This window comes from Thermobia domestica, chromosome 13, assembly GCF_964235325.1.
Source record: "Thermobia domestica chromosome 13, izTheDome1.hap1.1, whole genome shotgun sequence".
Lineage (NCBI taxonomy): Eukaryota > Metazoa > Arthropoda > Insecta > Zygentoma > Lepismatidae > Thermobia > Thermobia domestica.
The window spans coordinates 161280970-161304293 of record NC_137466.1 but is presented as its reverse complement, the minus strand read 5'-3'; the positions used below and the strand labels follow the sequence as shown (position 1 = coordinate 161304293).

Sequence of the window (23324 nt, the reverse complement as noted above, 5' to 3'; positions counted from 1 at the left end):
CCCCGGCCGACTTCTACTTCTAAATTGTCATTGAAAGGGAAGAGATTTGACTCAATTGAGGACATTAAACCAAATACGAAGAGTGCTTCACACCATCACGGAAAATAATTTTCAGGAATGCTTCCAGAAGTGGGAACACCGTTGGAATCTGTGTGTTTATTCAGCAGGGGACTATTTTGAAGGAGATCCATCACAATAGCCTGTAAGTACTGCCATTTTTAAACTACAAGCCCAGTCTTAAAACTTTCCAATCACACCTCGTATCCTAATCGGCACGGGTCAAATATACATTTCAAATATTTTCCGTGCGAAAAACAGTCATTTCACCTAATACAAACAAAAAGTAATGACTATGTTTTAACTACGTTCAACTCTCAAAAATTGTTAATAATTATGAATAACGTGGAAGAATAGAAAGAACCGATAAGAAACATCTGGTAATAGCAAAATTACTACAACATGTATCTCGTGAACAACTGGTACACCTGTTACCGTTGGTTGATGTGTGGTGCTGCAATCACAAAAACTAACACGTATTCTTGGCAGCTCAGAGTAGTTTCTAGTGGTAGAGCTAGCTGTGGAAAATGGTGCAACGAGTACATTTGGACTACTTCCAGCGGGGTAGGATCATTGGAGTGAGGTCAAATGCAAATGCCCGTATCAAAACTACTGAATGTCTCACAAGCAGTCATTTCTCGATTATGGAGGTCGTTCAGCGCGACGAAAATATTGAATGATTCAGCAGCGGACTTCTAGGGCAATAACGAAAAAAAAAAGCACTGGTATTGTGCTTGAACTAACAAGGGCAACTGCTCATTAGAGAAGGACTTGCTAAGGACCTGTCTATTGAGACGACTCTTTTGAGGCATACATACATATAGACATTACATGAAAGGTACTCTCATGTCCAAAATGATTGTCGCATATCTATAACTGTCTTCTTGTAAGAATATAATTTGATATGATTTTGTAGGGTACTTTTAATACTGATACTGTGTGTATAATCGGGAAATATATATTTGTGGTAAATTTCATAGGAAAAGAATTATTAAATAAGAAAAATAGAATGACTGCTCTTTTGACAAAATTTGCCACATACATGTATTTGCTGATAATACACATACTAACATTATGAGAAATACCGGGCGAATTCGTTACCAAATTATATTCCTACAACAACATATTTATAGACATGCGACAATAATTTTGGACATGAGTGTACATGTAATCTGATGTGACGCACATCGTGACAGGATACAGAACAGTGGGGATATAAGCTGTTCACATACGATTTCAGGCGCAGTTTATAAAGCGACTTCCCATATTCTGATCTGGAACCCCTTCCAACATTCGAGAATATTTTAAGGAAGGTGGTAATCATAGTGTAAAATACTTGTAGAACCGATCTTGTATATATTCCGTTTTAGGTAAAATCCAATAACCAATAGTTTGGAGCAAACATAGAATGACACTCGAGGAAATATCCATCATACGTACACGTGATTTCAGCATCGGAACAAATAAGTGAATGACAACAGAATAAAGTAAAATCCAATTCTCAACTAATCAAATCTTCATAAAATGCAAAAAATAATCATAGTCGTTGTCACATACATTTGCTTTTATATTCTAATTTACATCTATCTCATTTCATATCATCTAAAGCCCAGAAACTATAACGTCGTTGGCTTCCCGCACTTAGACCTGCACGTCACTGGGGGTGTGGTAAGAGGATAGGCAATCACCGCGCTCAGCGAGCCACGAATAACCAAGCTGGCAACTCCCCATAAATGTCACTACAACTTTTCGCGGGAAGCCAAGGACGTTATACCTTTCGTACTATAGTATGTTCCCCGTCTGCAAAACCACTATGAAATACGTATTACTACGACGTATGCTACTTTGTAGAAACTTATACTACTCCGGCATTCGTTCTATTTACATCTAGTTCTTAGGTACCCATAGGATTCTATGAGGTGAATACAGCTGCAATGATTTGGCATAAATTGGAAATCAGTTCTTCGTTTCGATCTTTCAATTCTTATATTTTATGCAAATTATGTAATATGGGTATTAAACTACATTTGATTATTATTATTATTATTATCAAACTTAATTATATATTTGGTCTAGGAATTAATTCGTGCGGTTGGTACGCACACATTGAAGCTGTAGTACAAACACAAAATACATAAATACCTTAAGAAAAATATTGTCCATCGCTAGCCACCACTTTCACCCATCTGTCAGGCAATGAAAGATTCCGTGGCGAAAGAAGTCCTCATCCTTGGAAGCGATCCAGTCAGAGACCCATGTTTCGATATCTTCTGAAGAAGTAAACCGCTGTCCAATCAAATCGTTGTTCATGCAATCGAACAAGTAGTAGTCCGAAGGAGCAACGTCTGGTGAATACGGCGGGTGGGGTAAAACTTCCCATCCGACATTTTCTAAATAGGTTTTGACCGGTTTTGCGACATGTGGGCGAGCGTTATCATGTTGAACAATAAGTTTATCATGTCTGTTCTCCCATTCTGGTCGTGTTCTGGCCAGAGCTTGCTTCAAACGCATTAATTGTCGTCGATAACGTTCTCCATTCATAGTTTCACCCGGTTGCAGCAGCTCATAGTACACCACACCTTTCATATCCCACCATATGCACAGCATAACCTTTGCACAGTGAATATCTCGTTTTGGTTGTGATGGACCTGGTTCACCTGGTTTCACCCAGGCCTTTTTTCGTTTAGGGTTCTCGTAATGGATCCACTTCTCATCACCCGTAATAATTCGATGCAGAAACCCCTTTCTGCTCTGTCGTTGAAGCAGCAATTCACAAATGGTTTTTCGTCTTTCAACGTCTCTGTCTTTCAATTCATGGGAACCCAATGTGACATCTTTTGAATCATTCCCATGGCTTTCAAGCGTTTGGAGACTGTTGTTTGATCAACGCCTAATGCTGCTGCAAGTTGTTCCTGCGTTTGACACGAATCCTGCTCGAGCAATGCTGTCAATTCTTCGTCTTGAAATTTTTTGGCTGTCCAGCTCGCTCTTGCTCTGCCAAGCCGAAATCACCACTTCTAAACCGTGCAAACCACTTCTGACACGTTCGCTCAGCTAGAGCATGGTCACCATACATTTCCACCAAAATACGATAACTTTCAGTCGCACTTTTCTGCATGTTAAAGTAATGCAGCAGGACACCCCGCAAAAACACTTTATCAGGCACAAATTGCGCCATGTTCACTTAACTACAAACTGGTGTTGTTGACGCTTTAATCCACTGCCCTATACTACGAACGATACGCGATGACAGGGGTTTGCAACACATGTGTGGATACACGGAACTGTGGGACGCTCCGTTCGTTGCGCCATCTCTTGTCCAACCGCACGAATTAATTCCTAGACCAAATATTAAGTTTGATTACATAAAATTTCTGGCACAGAATTTCGGGACAAGAAACTGTTAAAAATGCCTTTTTCAACTTACCACAACCACAAGAAATAATGCTTAAAATTCTCTTTTTAGACAATACACATAGCAAAATTTATGTCTATACCGTTCTGTATCCAGTTGTTTAACATACATTATTTAAAGTCATATAATGAGTAAATTTTATAATTCTTAGTTGCAAGATTCTTTTCTTCCTTACAGAACGTAACTTTCATATTCTTTCTCTTTTTCTTTCAATCCTGAAAAACAAGGAAATCATATTCCAGGAGGTGCTATAATTTCAGAACAGAACAGTTCCTCAAATTATTTGTAACTTTTAAAACTAAAGCTGTACTAAATAATAGTAATCAAATTTGAATAATAAACGACATAACAAACGTAACTGGTGTACTTCTAGTGGCCCATGAAATATCGGGTCATTATACGTTTTGTTGATGTGTACCTTGAGATGGATATCGTAGCCAGTCCGCTCTTCTGATTTAAATCTCATTCAACGTGCACAGAACTCCCTTTGAACGATGCATTGCAGAATGTCACCCACCCCTAAGGTCTTTCAGTGACTTACGGATTGCATTCGTGCAAAAATCGGAATGCCTTGTGAACAGTATATCCAGTCACTGTACGTACCCAATCTGGGTTGACGACGACCAATTCTCAGTATCTGAAGGAAACGGATGACACACCATGGATGCAATCGTCATATATTCCACGCAGGGAGGTCTTCTCATCTACGGGCTGGAACTAGCTAATTTATGCTTTTGTGATGTGTTTACTTACATGTTAGTGATGGTATAGGTAATTTCTACTAAGTTTGCTAGCATTATGATGTAACACTGCAGCTATAACGCACACTACTTCCAATTATCCTTCATTTTTGAGGTCTTGTTATGTATTTCTGAGGATATAATGTGATGTTTGTACGTGAATAATAAAAATTTGAAGCTTCAATACGTCCTAGATTTAACATAAATATTAATATCCTAATTTCGCTTGAGGCCTCTTTATCATAGTTGGAGGAAACAGAAGGTGTTCCTCACGTTTTCGCGTTTTTTTCCTTTGGAGAGTTCACAATTAGATCGAAGTGTTTTACAACTATCTACGCCCTCACTTATAGGCAGGGCACATTACAATTCACTTCACTCGTAGTGGTATCTGCTTCTGTACTAAACAGCTGGTCAAACTTAGGAAATTACGTAAATAAAATTAAGTGAAAATTTTAGCGCGTTGAGTTAAGCAAAAAACCGACTTAGTATACAATTCTCGAAGCTGATACTTCTTTTTTTGTGAACTGTAGGAGCGATATTATAATTAGCAATGAAACAGAAAAAATAATTCACAATAACAACAAAGAGATTTTGGTGAGCCGATGATGAAATTTATTTTAAATCCAACAAGTACAAACTGTTTGTAAGTCTGCCCTCCACAATCGTTTCTATTTTGTCACTGGTTTTCAAGAAAATATATATATATATATATGTATATATTGTCTTAGCTAAGGTCAAGCAGAAATACATAAGATTAGTTAGTAGAAATAACACATTTTTCTCTTTACATGGAGGAACAGTTAACAGAATGGGAAAAATAAAGAACATTCAAGTTATTAATAATTTCTTCATTTAAAACAAACTAGCACACAATTAAGTTGTTAGTATAGAAATTTTTGTGTAGTGTTTTTCTTTATTTAATATATACATGATTAAATTTTCAAATCAACAAACAAGTACTTTTCCCCTTCTATATACAGAAAAAATTAAATGATCTGGACAAAAAAACGTTAAGATGTTTTTTTACTACTAAGCACACTGCAACTTTGCAAAAAGTGTTGAGCTGAAGATGTTTTATTTTTTACATTTATAATATATATATGTATATATTAATATTATCTGCTACCATTTGAATTCTATTTTTAGTACTATTATCGTCTTAATTCCAAAAAATGCAGTAAAACATAATAAAGTAGGTAGAGAACAGCAGTTCTGCTTGCCAGGAAGCTTTGGTATAGAGGACTACACCAGTTGTACTTATTGAACGACTAAAAAATAATGTAATTTATTTACCAGTTCACAGCATCTTCTGTTAAGTTAGACTTTTTTTTTTTTCCTTTTTTAAATATATACCACAATCGCCGATGAGGAAAAAAAATAATAACAATCTTGGCTATATAAATTGCAGTTTTGAGTACCAAGACTTTCATTCTCCTTGTAACACTGATTGAATTGCACACAAAACGAATGTCTTATTACGTGAGCTGCTTGGCTTTTTGATACAAAGTGTCCACTACCTTCCCCATACTTTGAATCGTTTCCAACGCTGATTCGTATGTCTTGTCCGTCGGTGTATCTTCAAAAACTATTAACACACCCTCACCTTGATCAAGAATACCGTGAAATTTCTTGTCCAAGATCATTTGGGACAGTTTCTTCTCTACTTGATGAACGGGAAGATTAATGCATTTCGATACATAGTCGACCTTAAAAAATAAAAACAGAAAATTAATACACTGAATTTCACTAACTTTGAGACAGACATGTTTGTTATTACCAGATATTTACAAATTTTCTGAACAATCCCGGATTTCCTTCAAGGGCCCCAGACTAAAATTCGTTCCCAACCTTAATTTCTTTATTATTATTATTATTATTATTATTATTATTAATCTTATTCATTAAATTAACATGAAATGCAAAATGAAAATTGAACTCCAGTTGTTAAAGATGTGAGTTTCCATAACAGCTAAGCTAACGTATGATCTAGTATTTATTCCCAATTAGAATTAAGACAATGAATTTTGATTTTACATACAATTTAGCATGTTAGGGGATTTGAAGGTTAAAACTCTTTTGGGCTCGAAACTACTTAGATCATGCTGGTCACTTCCAATGTCATGGCACCCCAAAGTAGAACAGGCGACAGTGCAACAATATCACAGAAAGAAAATGTGGGCTGAAAATAGATCGGCTAACTTCTAGACAGAAATCACTGCCTCAGAAAGACTGTTTACTCTGTAATTACGGTTGCAGGAAAATTTTCTTCTCCGTAAATGAAACACGATTCAGAACAATTCAATGTTTGGTACTCGCAATAATATACTGATGAACCTGAGAGCTGCCAAAGGGAAGAGTAAGCGATACCTACAGTCGCCAGTGCTATAGTACATGCACCCACAGACAAAGAATATGTATTCATGTCTGTGCATGCACTCGAGTCGAGACGCTATCAGACAGCCGTCCGGTGTATGTTGAGCCATTCCACATTGCTTGGTAGCGCTGCCGTCGTTGATATAACGTCATTGTGATGCTTGGAAAATGGCCACCTCAGGATGATTTGTAAAAGCTGGTTGTCTCTAATTAGCAATATTATGACTAACCGCCTTGCAGCCAGTAATTTTTCGTTTGAAGAGATTGGCACAACTGATACGTTGGCTTGCATTCAGATAAATTAATTTTTGAACCCTGCTTGTTACAAGGAAAACAAGAAATTTTTGAAAATGGTTTAGATCAGAAATATGGTAGTCAATACCACCAACATTTCAAGCCCACTTCTGAAGATAAATTAATGTCTTTAAGAGGTGACATCTACAGTTATAAGAATGATTCAAGGAGACTTAAATGATTCATTGTAAAGTTTTAAAATGTTGAAAAAAGTATCTGTAATTCTTTTTGAATAAATAGATGCTGGGTTTTCTTGATTGGTTACTTATTCAGTTATTATACAGCCCTATAATCTCTCTGTATATTTCTCCATAAATAAAAAAGCCTGTAAGTTAAAAAAAAAGTTTAAAAAAATAGAATTGTAAAACGTTTTATGTGCTTGAAAATTTTAGGTTATAATGTTACTACGGCATTACAAAAATGCTTGCAGGAAGTTTTTGGATTTTTCGTAAGTCACTGCAGAAAGTTGAAAAGCGTTCTGCTTTGAGGCCATGGCAACATCCTTAACTATACTTCCTTTAAATATATATATATATATATATATATATATATATATATATATATATATATATATATATATTTCCTTTGAATGTCATCCACAATTGTTGATTCAAATCAATTATTCGCCTTAACCTTTTCAGGACGGATAGAAATTTCAAGTCATAGACTTTTACGTTGTTGGCCCTTCTAATTGTCACAGGGACAAGAACTATACCTCGTTGTAAAGCTTATGGAACACAGATTCTAACGACGAGGAACACAGACGAGAGGGTGATTTATTGATATAGAAGAGCCTTCTGATGAATAATTTCGATGGTGTCACTCGCTGGTGCGTGGTGTATACATGGTAACGTCATCAAAATGGCGGACAACTCAATTTAAGAATCAAGCATTATCTCCGTTATTTATGGACCGATTTTCTTTTTTCATACCTCATTTTAAAGGAAATTAAACTTCCTATAAAAACTGTTATGTGAGTATTTCCTCTGAAACTAAAGGTATAGGAGTTATTTAATTATTTAATAAATTGTGAAACAAATATTTATAAAATAAACAAAAATAACTCCGAAACCGTTAATTTAAAAAAAAAATGCTTATATATCAGTTTTTATAGAAAATTTACTTATCTTTAAAATGGGCTATTAATAAAGAAAATCGGTTCATAAATAACGAAGATAATCGAAGGTTCATTAATAACGTCATCAAAATGGTGGTCACAAATAAAATTTTGCTTCTAAATATGTCAACCCATGCCAGTTCCCGTGAAAATAAGATGAGAGGATGATTTGTTTATTTAGAGAAGCCTTCTGGTGAATAATTCTGATGATGTCACTCACTAGTGTATGGTGTGTAGACATGATGACGTCATCACAATGGCGGACAATTCCATTCAAGAAACAAGAATTATTTCCGTTGTTTATGGATAATTTTCTTTTTTCATAGCTCATTTTTAAAAGAAATTACATTCTCAGTAATATGTTTTGTAAATACTTTCTCTAAAACTAAAGGTATAGAAGTTATTTAATAATTTGATGAATTACTGAACAATTATGTATTAAATATGTTATAACGAAAGGAAATCGCAGAAAAATACCTCAGATATCCAAATAGACATATTCAAATACACTGATAGCCAAATAGACATTATTTTTGTTGTTTATCGGCCTACTCTTTTTTCTTTTAACCTTATTTGCAAGTTAATAAATTTCCTATAAAAAGTTCCATACTATTTTTTTTTTTTAAATGAATAGTTATTTTGGAACAGGGTTGCAATAATATTTGTAAAATGAGTTATTGGAACAAACAGCACAAGTATAAAATTGTGTGTGTGCATTATAGAAATGGAAAATGAAAGATAGTAAATTTTTAGAAAAAATCGAGTTCAACTATAGGTTTTACATGATAAATCATAGATAAAAATTAACATAATGTATTACATTAATGTGATTGATTACTGGTTTGCACGCCACCTCTAATCTGCATCATCATCATCAATTTCGAGTCAAGCTCTTGTTCCATTAGATTATTATGCGAAAAGTTTTCACAAAATTCCTGACTGGCTCCACACTCATACATTTCGGTGCACAGAAATAAAAGGTAACCATGAAAGTTCTGTCGCTTTTTGTGGAGATCTGTTCCATTGACCCTCGCACCGTGAGTTGAATAAGAATGGAGATAAAGCGAAGGTCAGTTGTTAATATGGGTATATCTAATATACTACCTGGTTGTGGCAGTTAAGTTACACTGTGAACTTGCGTGAGGACAGAGTGAACATGGGACCTCTACAGAGCATCATAAGGGAGTGTATGCTGTAAGAGTTCAAACTGGGGTCAAATACCGCTGCAGCGAGGCGGAAGATATGTCAGGCCTTTGGTGAGGGTGTCGTGGCTATGCGGACAGTACAGTGGTGGTTTAACAAGTTTAAGGACAGTGACGAAACACTCGAAGATGCACTAAGTGCCGGAAGAGCAACATATGTACAAAATAATCTGCAGGCAGCAATTTAGGCGAACAGACATGTGAGGAACTGGAACCACAATTCAGTGTGAGTGGAGAAACCATTCCGCAGCACCTCTATCAACTTGAGAAGCACTACAAGTTGGGTCAATGGGTCCCACATGATTTGAATCCAAGTCAGAAGTCAACGCGAAAAGACACCTGTGTTTCTTTGCTATCTCGTCTGAGGAAGGAGCCATTTCTGGATAGGGTGTTGACATGTGATGAGAAGTGGGTCCTGTGCGAAGCTCCTCGGTGCCGTCATCATTCGTTAGCATGCCATGAACCTGTTTCAAAACAGCCGAAACCAACTCTGCACCAGAAGATCTCCCTGTGTGTTTTGTGGACTGCTCGCGGCATCGTGAACTGCTAGCAGCTGGTCAGAGCATCAATGCAACTGTGTACTGTCAACAGTTGATCCGCGTTCAAGAAAACCTGAAAACTTCGGAGCCAGCACTTCTGAATCGGAAAGGGATCCTCCTGTTACAGGACAACTCTATGCCCCACGTGGCTAGGATGACCCTGACCCGGGACTCCATTATACGCCTTGGATGGGAAACACTATTCCGCTGTACTCTCAAGACATTGCACCGTTTGATTATCGCCCGTTCCATTCCTTGGACAATCACCTTAGAGGATGAAGGTTCAAATCCTTAGAAGAAGTGCAAAATGCACTTCATACCTTCTTGGCTTCACGGACCACCAAGTTCTACCGCGATGGAATCCATGGCCTTCCAGAACTTTGGCAGATGGTCGTGGAAGCTGATGAGAATTATTTTTGATCTTCCATGTACGTCTTAGGTGACATATCAATGTTTGAAGGTGGTGGGTGAAAAAGCACAGAACTTTCTTGATTACCTTATACGTAGTGGGTCGCATGTGTTTCTTCAGCAAGAACACCAACTTTCACCAATTGAAGAATGTACTCTGGAGCGCATGTTATTTCACATGTAACACTTTTTTTTTTCCAGTTCGTCCATGTTCAATTGATGATGAAATTGTTGGTTGAGAATTACAGTCTTAATTCCAAACCATAAGTTAATAAATGACTCTCTTCATGTATAAATGAACTCTTTGTTGGTGGCAACTTTTCACAGCTTGTCTGTTTATTCGAGAACATTTACCATCGGAAATATTGAAAATTGCAAATATTTGATTTTGATTGGTAGAGTTGGCAGATGATTTTTTTCTAAGGCTATCATCACTTCATTAGGAATAAAATCTTAATTGCCTAGTCAACAAAGGGCTTATAGCATATCGTCTGATCCAGAACAGAAAACTTTGCAATATGGAATCCCTTTTCCTGACAAAATACCTATTCTATCACATCCGGAAAGCGAATGAAATGCTGGAAGGGCAGAAGCTTTTAATGCATTGAATATATCTCCAATAGAAATTATGTCTTCTGAATTGGGCAGAAAATATGACAGCACTGGACGTTCAGGATATCTTCGAATGCTAAGAACCAAAATATTTGTATATTGTGCAAAAATAAACAATCTAGTCACCCCTATTTTTTCCGTTGACAGAATGGAGAACTATCTTCGTATCTGACTCTTCTTGAGTGCTACGTAGATAGTTCAATGAGCAATGCGTAGAAGAAGCTTCTGAACGCCATGAAACTACAAAATTTTTCTTCTTCGCCTTTGCACAGTAAAGCGTTTTCTGAGGCCAAGCATTATGTTAGTTCATCTTTTGTACCAACATGCGAAAGTATTTTCTGCATCGTGACATTTACTATGCTTGTGCTGTCGGTGATTTTGTATTGAATACGTATAGTTATGTTACTTCTTTTTTGCCTTATAGTATTCTTTAGTTTTCTTGATAAAGTGTCGAAAACAAGGTGAACCTCATCGCTGCTTCAATACTTCGTTTCAATATTTTTCATGAATACTTATGCCAGACCTTGGCAGTTGTTGCCTTTACTTCTGCCAGATCTGCCTTTACTTATATCAAGTGATTTAAGTTCTGGCATATACCATCTACAACTGCAACTGAAAACGATCTTTTATCAGCCGAAGCTGCTTCCGAATGGAGTTGATTTTGTTCTGAGACTGCTGATTAGTGTGATAGATTTTAAAATCTCAATCAGCTTACTTTTCCTGGAACATAAAATCATTGTATCATCATAGTTGAAAATTGATTTCGGAACAGCTGACAAATCGTACATTCGAATCGTTTCATATGAGTCGGTATCATGTTGTGACGTACTTATAACAAGAAGTCAGTGATCTATCTGCCTTCAATTCTTTGATGCTGTCAGCACCCTTTACTTTTATTTTTCTCCTAGTATTAGAACAAAATTCATTATTTTCGATTGGATCCCACAAATTTATGGTATAGGTTTCAGATATCAATCTGTTTTTTTAATTAATTAATTAATTTATTTATTTATTTATTTATTTATTTAGTATGGAGCGAATGTTAATGACATCTGTTTTTGTATTTTCTGAGAAAACAGTCTCACTTGCAATGTTTCCTAAATCAGAACTGTCAAATAAAAAAGGATTTCCTATTATTTTGATCTATATGCGTAATTAGTTCGAGGCAATATACTTGCCTCAAACTGAATATTACTTGCTTAGAATCATCGTTATGCGGGTGCAGTTCTGCTTGTTCCACACACCCAGCTAATTGCAAAGTCTCATCAGAAAATCGTTTAAGTTCTGATGTTGTTAGAGAATACCGTGCTAATGCTCGGGGGTTTTGAGTTATGCCTACTTAACCAGATGTAACCTTCAAAGCTCTATTTTCTTGTTCAAGTGCTTCATCAGCAGGAAGAACACAGAATGAAATATTAGTGTTCCTTACAAACTAATTTCCATTTTGAAACTCTGCCCATATTTCTGGGTAGGATTGCTTCAATGCACGTATTTTTGAAACGTAATAAACCAACATAGCAGAGTAACTATGCAAATCTAAAGCAAAAAGTAATCAATGACTGATTCTACACATCTAAGGTGTTCTTCCAAGTCATCAATTCTTATTGACCATATTAACCCTAACAAATGTTCAACCATCGTCATGTATTTTTGTACCAATTTAAATGGTGCGTTGTTTTGTTCCTGTATGCTATCGAATTTCTTATTTTTTTCATATAAATTGCTTTTTCGAACAGTATTTAATAAACATATTATCCCATGCTTGCCTTAACTCTTTAACCTTCTTGACAATCTTTCATCATGGATAATTCTTCAAGAATACCGCCAGATAAAAGTCATATGAAACGACAAGAGTACGCTTCTTCTGCTTGTCTAACTCGTCTAGCATCATCGAAGAAAAAGAGAGATATGAAAAAAGAAAATATATCCATAAACAACGGAAATAATTCTTGTTTCTTGAATCGACTTGTCCGTGATGATTTGCTGCATAGTATTATCACTATACCAGACTTTCAACGTTTCTGGAATGCCAAGTCCATCTATAAATGTGCAAATAGAACTTAACAGTGCCATACATATGTGCAACTCTCCAGGTCGTAGAAAAAGAGTCGGCTAATAAACAACGAAGATAATGTTTATTTGGCTATCACTGTCACTGCCATTGACCGAGATTCCATCATACAAACACATTACACATCATATCTGAGCTATTTTTCTGTGATTTCCTTTTGTTATAATATATTTAATACATAATTGTTCAGTAATTCATCAAATTATTAAATAACTTCTATACCTTTAGTTTTAGAGAAAGTACTTACATAACGTATTACTGAGAATGTAATTTCTTTTAAAATGAGCTATGAAAAAAGAAAATTATCCATAAACAACGGAAATAATTCTTGTTTCTTGAATCGAATTGTCCGCCATTGTGATGGCGTCATCATGTCTACACACCATACACCAGTGAGTGACATCGGAATTATTCACCAGAAGGCTTCTCTAAATAAAACAAAATCATCCTCCAACTCTCATCTTGTATTCACGGAAACTGACATTTAGACGCAAAATTTTATGACCACCATTTTGATGAAGTTTTAACATATATCTTCGTTATTTATGGACTGATTTTTTTTATTAATAGCTCATTTTAAAGATAAGTAAATTTTATATAAAAACTGATATGTAAGCATTTTCTCTAAAATTAACGGTTTCGGAGTTATTTTTGTTTATTTTATAAATATTTGTTTCACAATTTATTAAATAATTAAATAACTCCTATATCTTTAGTTTTAGAGGAAATGCTCACATAACAGTTTTTATAGGAAGTTTAATTTCCTGTAAAATGAGGTATGAAAAAAGAAAATCAGTCCATAAATAACGGAGATAGTGCTTGTTTCTTGAATTGAGTTATCCGCAATTTTGATGACGTCACCATGTCTACACGCCACGCACCAGCGAGTGACACCATCAAAATTATTCATCAAAAGGCTCTTCTAAATCAATAAATCACCCTCTCGTCTGATCTTTACGAAAGCAGCCACGGGGCATGTTTTTCGTATATATACTTCCCTACTAGTTGGCAGCCCTTGCAACGCCCCTAATTGTCACAGAGATATGAACCATACCTCATTGCTAAGCAAAAGGTATACAGATTACTACAAGATAATTTTTGTGCCCCCCTTGCGTACGAAGAATAAGTGTTGCCATCGCCGCACAAACTTCGAAAAAGTTTATTTTTTCCCGACTTTTAGACTTTCTTCTTCTTCTTCTTTTAGGGGTTGCGCACGGGTGCACAAAGGTTACCTAGTTGGAATCTATGTCCCACAAGCTATCCAACGAGGTTTGGCTTATATATCTGTGACAATTAGAGACGTTTTCCCCCTCCCAAATGCTGAGGGGGAGGGGAACTAAAAACATCCAATGTTTTCCCCCTATCCTTCCGCTGTGGGACCCCCATTAAATGCATACTATAGGAAAGTGTCATCCTTCCTGAAGAGAGAGACACCAAAATCTAGGTTAATTAGTAGCCAAGCTACAGAGCTGCTGGCTCAACCCTTGAGCCGTTCGTCCTGAAAAGGTTAAACGTTTTGTTTTGAGGCCATAGCTACATCCTTAACTATATATATATACTTTAAATGTCATCCACAATTTTTGATTCAAATCAATTATTCGTCTTAGATTATATTTATTTTAGGCAATACTTTTGTGTATGTTTATTTTTCTATGACAAACAAACTTATATGCGAAAGAAGAATGTTAATTTCAATATATATATATTTTTTATATTTTCAGATTTTGGGAACTGAAGTCCATCTATTCAGAAATTCTAAACGTTATTTATATGCGTTATGTAATAAACTAAAACGAAAATTGACTTGCAAATAAACAATAACTGTATCAATAAACATAACAGTAAATTAAACAAAATCCATAATGCATTTATAAACATTATCCAGATTAAACAAATTTTGTAATGTTACCGAAAGCGATGGATTACAGTGTATTGTGCCTAATTGTATAGAACATAAGTATGGTTTACAACTGGATTATTAATTATTATGGTACCTCCTATTTCATAGAATATAACGATATTATTATAAACCTCTGAAACAAATTACAATCATGGAAGTTTTCTTTCCCTCGATTAAAATAAACTTTCACTTCTACATGACAGGCAAAAAATATAATGCTCTCTCTCTTCTTTGCAGCAAATTCAAAACAAAGGAACACAGGTTACGGAAAGTGGGACTTCAGCCAGTTGCATAACCCCCGCAGTGGAGATTGTGACAACTAATACTTGAGACTTTTAGCCTCCACTCCCCATGGGAAATAAATTTCCCAGAAACTGAATCAATTTAACGTATTTTATCTGGATTCACAAATTTCTTGAGGTATAATCACAATTACAGATAAATATAAATTCGTTTATTTTCTCTGTTTTGTTTAAACAACTATCGAGACAGTAAGAGAGCATTTCTTCGAAACGATAACTGACATAAAATTAACTGCATGTATGTGCACAAAAAGCAAGCTGAGGCCGCGCTGGCTCAGTGAGAGAGAGGTCACCTCTGCTGAATGGGGATCCCTGGTTTGATCCCTGCTCACAAGTGAGATTTGTGGCGGACAAAACATCATGTGCGTGGGTTCTCTAGTTTCCTCCCATTCTTATGCCATCATCACAATCTTCCTTAGCCTCTGAGTATAATCGTATAGCGTTAAACTGAAAAGAAAGAAGAAAGCGAGTTGTAAGGTAGTATTCCATGTATTTACCTGAACACGAGAGTAAGGTTCGATGATTCGACAGAGGTTTTGCTCCAACATTGTGTCATAGAGACTACCTAAATGTGCTTTTACAATCGGGTCTTCTTCTAACTCTTTCCTATATTGCTCCAAAGCCTGTAAAAAATAATGAATGTACTCAACATGCCACCACACATTTGATACACACTTGTAATAATTATATCATATACAATTAACTACCATTTGCACAATTATTTTATACTTACTAAAGAAAGAAAAAAAATATTAACGAATGAACTTCAATTCCGAATTGATAAGACAATATTGTACAATCCGCAGCAAAAAACCTGCAACACATGAGCATTTAAGTTTATTCTCAAACTACGCCTAACAGCGCAGGAATCAACATAACGTCTAAGTGGCACGAATCATACCAGGAAAAACCTCGGCGTTCTCTCCTGCACACTTATTTTGGAGCAAAAGGCTTCATTTCACAATAAACTTACATGCTCATGTTACAGGTTTTTTGCTGCGGACTGTACATAAGCACAAACGCAACACCGAAAAATGCTCCTGAGAAATACTAATAATTAATACAAAGAATGTAGAGGGACATTAGAATAAACGCTAAAGTGTCAAGAGTGTCTCAAGATCTTACGAGGGTCACTACGAAAGTTTTGAGATGTGAAATAACTTAGATACTTAAAATCAATTTGACACTTACATTTTCTCAAAGTATTCACCATTACACTGTACACACTTTTGCATCCTCGAAAACCACTTTTGGAAGCAGTGTTTCAGTCTTTTTCTTCAAGTGTTGAAAGTTCAATCTCGTAAGCCACTACAGCTTCTTCAGGGCTGCAATATCTCTTCCCGCGCATGCGATCTTTAGTCCTGGGGAACAGAAAAAAATCACACGGGGCCAGGTCAGGGCTATACGGCGGATGTCATAAGTTTGACCTCCGTAGATTCTGAAAACTGAATTGTGATGTTGGCCGTGTATGCGGACGCGTTGTCATGATGAAGCAGGATCCCACGCAATCCAGTTCTTGGACGCCGTTCCCGAAGCTTCTGGAACACTTTTGTTAGGCAAACAGTGGTGTACCACTGAGCAGTAACAGTCTTTGTTCTTCAAGTGGAACAGTCGCAACATGGGCAGATTTGGAGAAGAAAGTTGCGACCATCTTCTTCCCCACACTTCGCGGTCGCTTCACTTTCGTGGGTGGATTTTCGTCTGGAAAGATCCAAACTGTACACTGGCGTTTATTTTCAGGGTCAAATTGATAGATCCAAGTCTCATCACCAGTAACAATGTCAGAGACGCGTCGAGAATTGCCTCAATCAAATGCGCCCAACGAGATGAAATCTTCCTGAGCCGAAGATGATCATGAAGAATTTTTGTTACTGCTGGCGATCCAATGTTCACTGTAGATTCAATATCCTTGAAAGTTGTTCGAGGATTTTCTCGAATCATTTGTTCCACAGCGGCAATGTTTTCATCTGACACAGCTGTTGCCGGACGTCCAGCTCTCTCTTCATCTTTAAGTGATGTCCGGCCTCTTCTGAATTCACCAAACCACCGAAAAATTGTAGCACGGGAAGGAGCAAGGTCCCCAAATGCCCCCTGCAAACGGTCAAGGCTTTGTGTCTCGTTCAAACCACTTTTGAAATCGTAAAGGTTCATTGCCCGAAAATGTTCCCTTTCGAGCTCCATTCTAGACAGCCGAATACTGCTCACATCAACAAACAAGTGAAGGCGATACGACCACGCCGATAAGCGAGGCGAGTTGAAACTTGCTTCGCTTCTTCGCTCTGGATACCACTACCAAACGCAATTGTTGGAATTCAAATACTGTGTCACAATCTCAAAACTTTCGTAGTGACCCTCGTAATGCAAAACTGAGACCCTTTCCTGATCAGTGCATTGACGGATATAAATGGATACGAAAAGCACCATGATGTAAAATGACATCAGACAAAATTATTTCAACGTTCAATAGATGAAAGGATGAACGCTCTCGACACACTCATTAAAAGAAGAGACCTCATAGAAAATAAAATAAAGAAATAAATGACCTGATAAAAAAAGGGAAAACTTCACACTCGAATAAATAAACTATATTTAATAAAGATGATTTAAGAGTCAACTGATTAAAAATGAGAAATATTGAATGTGGAATATTAATCATGAAAACGATCTTATACATTATTTCTATCTCCAGTACTTTACAGTACATATACACTCCAGTACTTTACAATCAATCAAAGTATGAACAAGTTGAAACAGACACTCTTAAAGACATACCTCTTTGAAATCTGCCAGAGATCTTTTATGGCTTGCCTGAGCAACGCATTTCATCGCCTCAATAGCAGGTCCAGCATATTTTAATGCCAGTTTTCCACTGATAATCTGCTGGACATCTTCAGGCCTTCAAGGAATAAAATAAATAAAAATAAAAAGCATTATTTATATAGTTAAAAAAAAATTCGATAAACAGTGTACAATAGAACTGAAAGTGCAGAGAGGATCTGTTAGTTTCAACCTGTTTGCATAACGTTCTTTTCATCAAACACGCTATGAAGATATTTTATAAAATGTAAACAAGTCGCATAGCGGATAGAAGTAAGAAGTGAGCGTACTCTTCTTGTTCAACACGCTGGAGATAGGACTAACTTTTGTCCTGTACCAAACAGGTAAAATACAGCGCTGATGTCGCATTCATACGACCGTTATCTAGAAGAACGCAAATGCGTGTTCTCGCAATTTTGTGGTTAACGTTTATAATTTGTAATAATATGAATTTTTGTACCAAATAGAGGATGCACTTAGACCCCCATATATTTCTTCTACGATAGTGGTTTTGTTTCCGTAAGATTATAAGGAAGAATTAATACAAGTAAGTAGATGTAAACTACATTGTGTTTGTAAAAAGAAAAAAAAAAAAAAACACTTACTTTGCATGATTATGCCCTGCAGGCTAGAGAAAACGGATGATTAATGAAAGTGAATAACTATGAAAGTTTTTTTTTTTTTTTTTTTTTTTTTTTTTTTTTTTTTTTTTTTTTTTTTTTTACCGAAAAATTATCATTTCGTAATTACCTGAAATAAATGAGATTTAGTAACAGGTGTTATATTATTTCAATATTGACCATCACATTTCACAATTCCTCACAAAGGAGGAAATACTTGAAAATGACTGTCTGTGTTTAAAATGACAGTTTTTAATGGAACTGAATCTAAACGAAGTCGCGTACTACAAGTAGAGGCAAGCGAACCTAACTTCCCTGCTGTATATCTGTCAAATAGAGGTGAATGTTGCTACATGTCATTCTTATACAGTGTGTGTACCCAACAACGACAACAAAGCTCGTCTGACCGTCCAACAATTAAAGGAGAAAGTTTAAAAAAAAAAAAAAAAAAAAAAAAACTTACTTGGAACTGTGGAAGGTTAAGATCTCAAGCTCATACTTAACATTTACATTATTTTTGCTTATTTATTTTATTTATTTACTTTTTTCATACAAGTTTCAAATAATTTGTAAGAGTTATCTACATTTTTATGCTACTGTTTGCAACATAGCGAATAACATTAATATACCTACAAAGAGAAACGTTCAAATTATTCGGTTCGTGTCAACCATTAAATGACAATGCAAATAATTTCTATTAAAAGTATTCGAAAATCAAACAATATGTGATTTTTCAAAAATGTTAATCTTCACAAGTTGTTTCTATTGCAAGAATTTAATTCGTAGAAAGGCAGTTCCTTAATATACGACGAAAAACAAAATCTTTTTGCAGAGTTGATAGGCCATTTCCTAGGAACTGTATTGGAATGTTCATCTGGATACAACACTAACACCACGTTGCGGCAGACCCCATGAAGTGCAAGTGCTCATACTTTATAATTCTATCTGCTATGCAACTAGCGTAAACTCACTGATTGTCTCAACCTGTCGGGTGGATACGTGAACATCAAACTAACTTATGACCAGTAACGTAGCGTGAAGTTTTGAAATGGGTAGGCTGAAATTAGATTCTTAGCTAGAGGGTGGCTAGGGGGGGGGCAATCCCCTGAAACTTGCAATTTTTGTTGTATGTATATATAAGTGTAAAGTGAATTTAAGTTACCCCCCCCAAAAAAAAAACAACTATCCCGCCCTTATTTAAACGATCACGTCTTAGTGTTCTGACTACGCTGTAATGCTTGATAGAAAAATGCTAATTCATACAATATATTTTTCATACAATGCAAGAAAAAGTATGAGTGGTTCTGCTTCATATTTCCCTTACACATACGGTTTCCTTACATATGTAATACTCGCATATCACACATACACTGTATTACTGTTTCGAAGAAACAAATAAATATGGATAGCTAATGTTATAGGACGATCTCAAGTGTAACTTCCCCAAATCATAGACAAAATTAAGCACTTCACCCACAACAACACATATCAGCATACTAATGGAAAACAGTGGAGCAATAGCTCACAGTTAATTGATGATTTTTACAGAAAAAGCTATTTTTAGATTGAAAGTATGAAAATGAGAAACTATAAATCATCTGAGGTCTTCAGTATAGATCTTAGAAAAACTTGCGGATAGCAACGCAACGCAAAAAATACAACATAACTGCTATGTCAATTATCGAAAACTAAAATGTAAATTTTACGCTGTGATAACGCAAACCAGTACGCAATAAGGTCCCTGATGAATTAATACTATTCATAATGACATAACATTTTTATTTTCTCTGGCTTTTTTTTTTTTTTTTTTTGGTCAAAACTCGTTACTGAATGTGAGCTTCTAAATTTTTCATAGTCTCTGTTCTATACTTTCTTCCAAGACCGCATCCTGTCGCTTTTGTTTCCCCAAACACCCGAAAGGCTAGCCTTCGTCAACATTCGTCCACTTTCGTTGCATCATGTTGAATTTGTGTATAGCTCAAGAAGTTTTCGTCTGCTGAGGGTGGTGGGAAAGCGATTGGCACCGCCCCATTCTCCTAATTCCATGAGAGAAGCGGAAGGCTAGCCGCCGATAGCCTTCAATGCGTTCTTGCAGAAGCTTCGCTTCAACTCGCTTGATATTTAAACAGCGTATTATAAAATAAATCAATTTTAATAAAATTATTTGTATCAATATCCAAAAGCAACATTTCAGGCTGATGTATAAATAAATGGATAGGCTAAGCCTTATAGCCTTAATGGACACTACGTCCCTGCTTATGACTCCCAAGTAGGTGAATAAAAGGTTGGAAAATGTTGTTTCCGGATAGAGTTGTGAATTCAATCCCCTTCTCAGGGCACAAACGATGCAGATCCCTTCGTGAACATAGGATCCATATCTCATATTGCTTCGCTGCAGAAAAAGGACACTAAACAGCAAAAAACACTAGCTATACAAATATAACAGCTTCATGTAATCAGAAAAAAGTCTGGATGCTGGACCGGTGAAGACTAGATTAGAACAGCAACTTCGGCTTCCAGGAGATCGAAGTTCTGATTCTTCACTAGTCTCGACATTTTCCATATAATCACACAGCTGCTTGTCCTTCAGGTACTTAAGGATTTTCGAAATAACTAAAATCCATTCAAATTCTAAGACCATACTCATAGGAAAAGACTTCATAACTGCGTGTATCAGAAGTGGTAAGTTCACCTACACAGTAGTGCTTTTGTTTTCATTAAAACTTCTGCATTTGAAAAAATCTTTTCTTACTTTACGCATTGATATATCGCACACCCGGTGGAAGAGGGTTACAACTCAAAAAATGGAAATTTTGAGTTATCATTGCTCAAAAGAGAATAGAGAGAGAGAGAGAAGCGAGCTCTACCTGGTGATATTTTCACAAAAACGTAACTAAACAAATTAACCTCTAGATGGCAGAAATTACCAGTATTCCAGGGAGTGATTTTGATAGAATAACAAACTTTAAAAGTCATGTTCTCACAAATGTGTATTTTTGAGTCATGTTCCCACAAATGCGTATTTTTGAATTATAACAGTCTTCCACCGGGTGTGCGATACATAGACTGACAAAAAGAAAATTAACTAAATTATGACTACATCGCATTACTTTCAACTTTGTATTGCAACTAAAAGCCGCTAATACACCATGTCTCTCTCACAACACGAACATTTACCATACAAAATAATAAATAGAATGTAACTGAGATTTTGTAGGAGAAAAAAATAATACTATGAATAGTTCCAGAACTTACGAATTTAACATAATTTTTGATAGCAACATATATTTCAATGCTGTCAGGGCTCTTGAGCTTTCAACACTGTCGTAACCTTCAAATGCTTCATAAAAGTACGAGTATGCAGTTTTGAAATCTCTCTCATCCGCTGCATGAAGAATACCTGAAATAAAATATACAAATGTTAGACATAATTTAAGTTTTAAACTTTAACAAGATATGGCTGGTAGTTTTTCCGTTAAGATTAACAACCATTAACTATTTTCATGTGCCCTTGTACTCCTACTCTGACGATTACTTTCTTGGTGTTATTTCACCAACCAACCCTGTTGCTATCATCTGGCAAAAACTAATTTAATAACGGTGGCTCTGAAGATTTGTTATAAGTTATACTTTAATTCCTTGGCATGTAAAAATCTTCAGAAGACAACTTTCTTCTAATCAGTGTTTGACAGATGAAGCAACAGGAGTAGGTGTGAATACTGTTAGGAAATTATCATCAGAACACGACTCTCAGGGCGCATAAATAAATAAATAAATAAAAGAAGACTAATGGTTTGTACTGATATACCCGAAAAAAATGCACGACTGGACCGAGATTCAGTCGAGGCATAACCACTACGCTGCCCAGTTTACCTGGTAAACCGATGGCCAGGAGTCGACAACCACTCAAACCACCACTATCACACTAACTTCGTGACAATGTACAGTTCTTCAGGGAGTGGACAGGATAAAGTAGTGGTTAATGCATTGACAGTAAACTGGATCCGGGTTCGAATGTAGATCCAGTTGTGCATTTTTCACTCTTTAAACATCATTGGATTCGCAACAGAGGAATTGGTGTCATAGAATTAGTTATTTTCTTAAGTTGTCATATATAAGGTAAATAGTTGTTAATACATGAAATTCTTTGTGCACGAACTTTTTTTTTTTTTTTTTTTTTTTTTTTAATGGAAACAACTTCCAAACCAAATACAATGTTGGAGAAATCATACACACAAACCTATGGACTAATAGAAATTGTATTTGTTTTGAACTCTCTAAGATTTAGTGATCGACAATTTGCCCTTCACTTAATTATTATCAAGTAAGTACCTCTATGGATTTTTTTTTAAATACCTTATCGAGATTCTTATAGACCTTGCACTACATATTTAATAAAGATAGTGAATAAGATGGGGATTAAACTTATTTTTTAAAATAATGGAAACCAGTTTAGGGCTATACTAAGAATCCGAAGTTTTTTACATAAAATAAACAAAGTTTATTCTTAGTAATATGATGCAATTTATTGCTAATACTAAACCAATCGAGAAAATAGTGAACACAACTTGTGAAACGATAAGAAACTAAAATACATATTTGATACCTTACCTGACTGTAAGTCGAGTGCTGCTTGAAGTTTTGGAGGGCAGTAAATCGAATTTGCCGTAGTTCGAGCTGAGGTAAGTGCTGCACGTGCTTTTGGAAGATTACTCAAGGCATGATAAGTTTTACTTTCTAAAAGTTGAACCTGAAATATCACAACAAAGCAAATCATACATTCAATACTTACCAATATCATAACGAACTTATGTCCTTAGTCAACTATTATGCACGTAGATACGTGGAATGTTGTTT

At 35.8% G+C, this 23324-nt stretch overlaps 1 protein-coding gene across 2 annotated transcripts in view; it reads right to left on the bottom strand.

The window, feature by feature from the left end:
• Positions 1–4801: 4801 nt before the first annotated feature.
• The window catches only part of Rpn6 (regulatory particle non-ATPase 6), a 45186-nt gene continuing 26663 nt past the window's right edge, over positions 4802–23324 (bottom strand). For both annotated transcript variants that reach the window (XM_081736760.1, XM_081736761.1), the window contains exons 5-9: positions 23079–23217; positions 21723–21867; positions 17803–17926; positions 15528–15653; positions 4802–5918 (exon numbers count right to left, since the gene is read on the bottom strand). In XM_081736760.1, the coding sequence (XP_081592886.1) occupies positions 5688–5918; positions 15528–15653; positions 17803–17926; positions 21723–21867; positions 23079–23217 (765 nt within the window). In that variant the 3' untranslated portion in view covers positions 4802–5687. The remainder of the gene's footprint in view (positions 5919–15527; positions 15654–17802; positions 17927–21722; positions 21868–23078; positions 23218–23324) is intronic.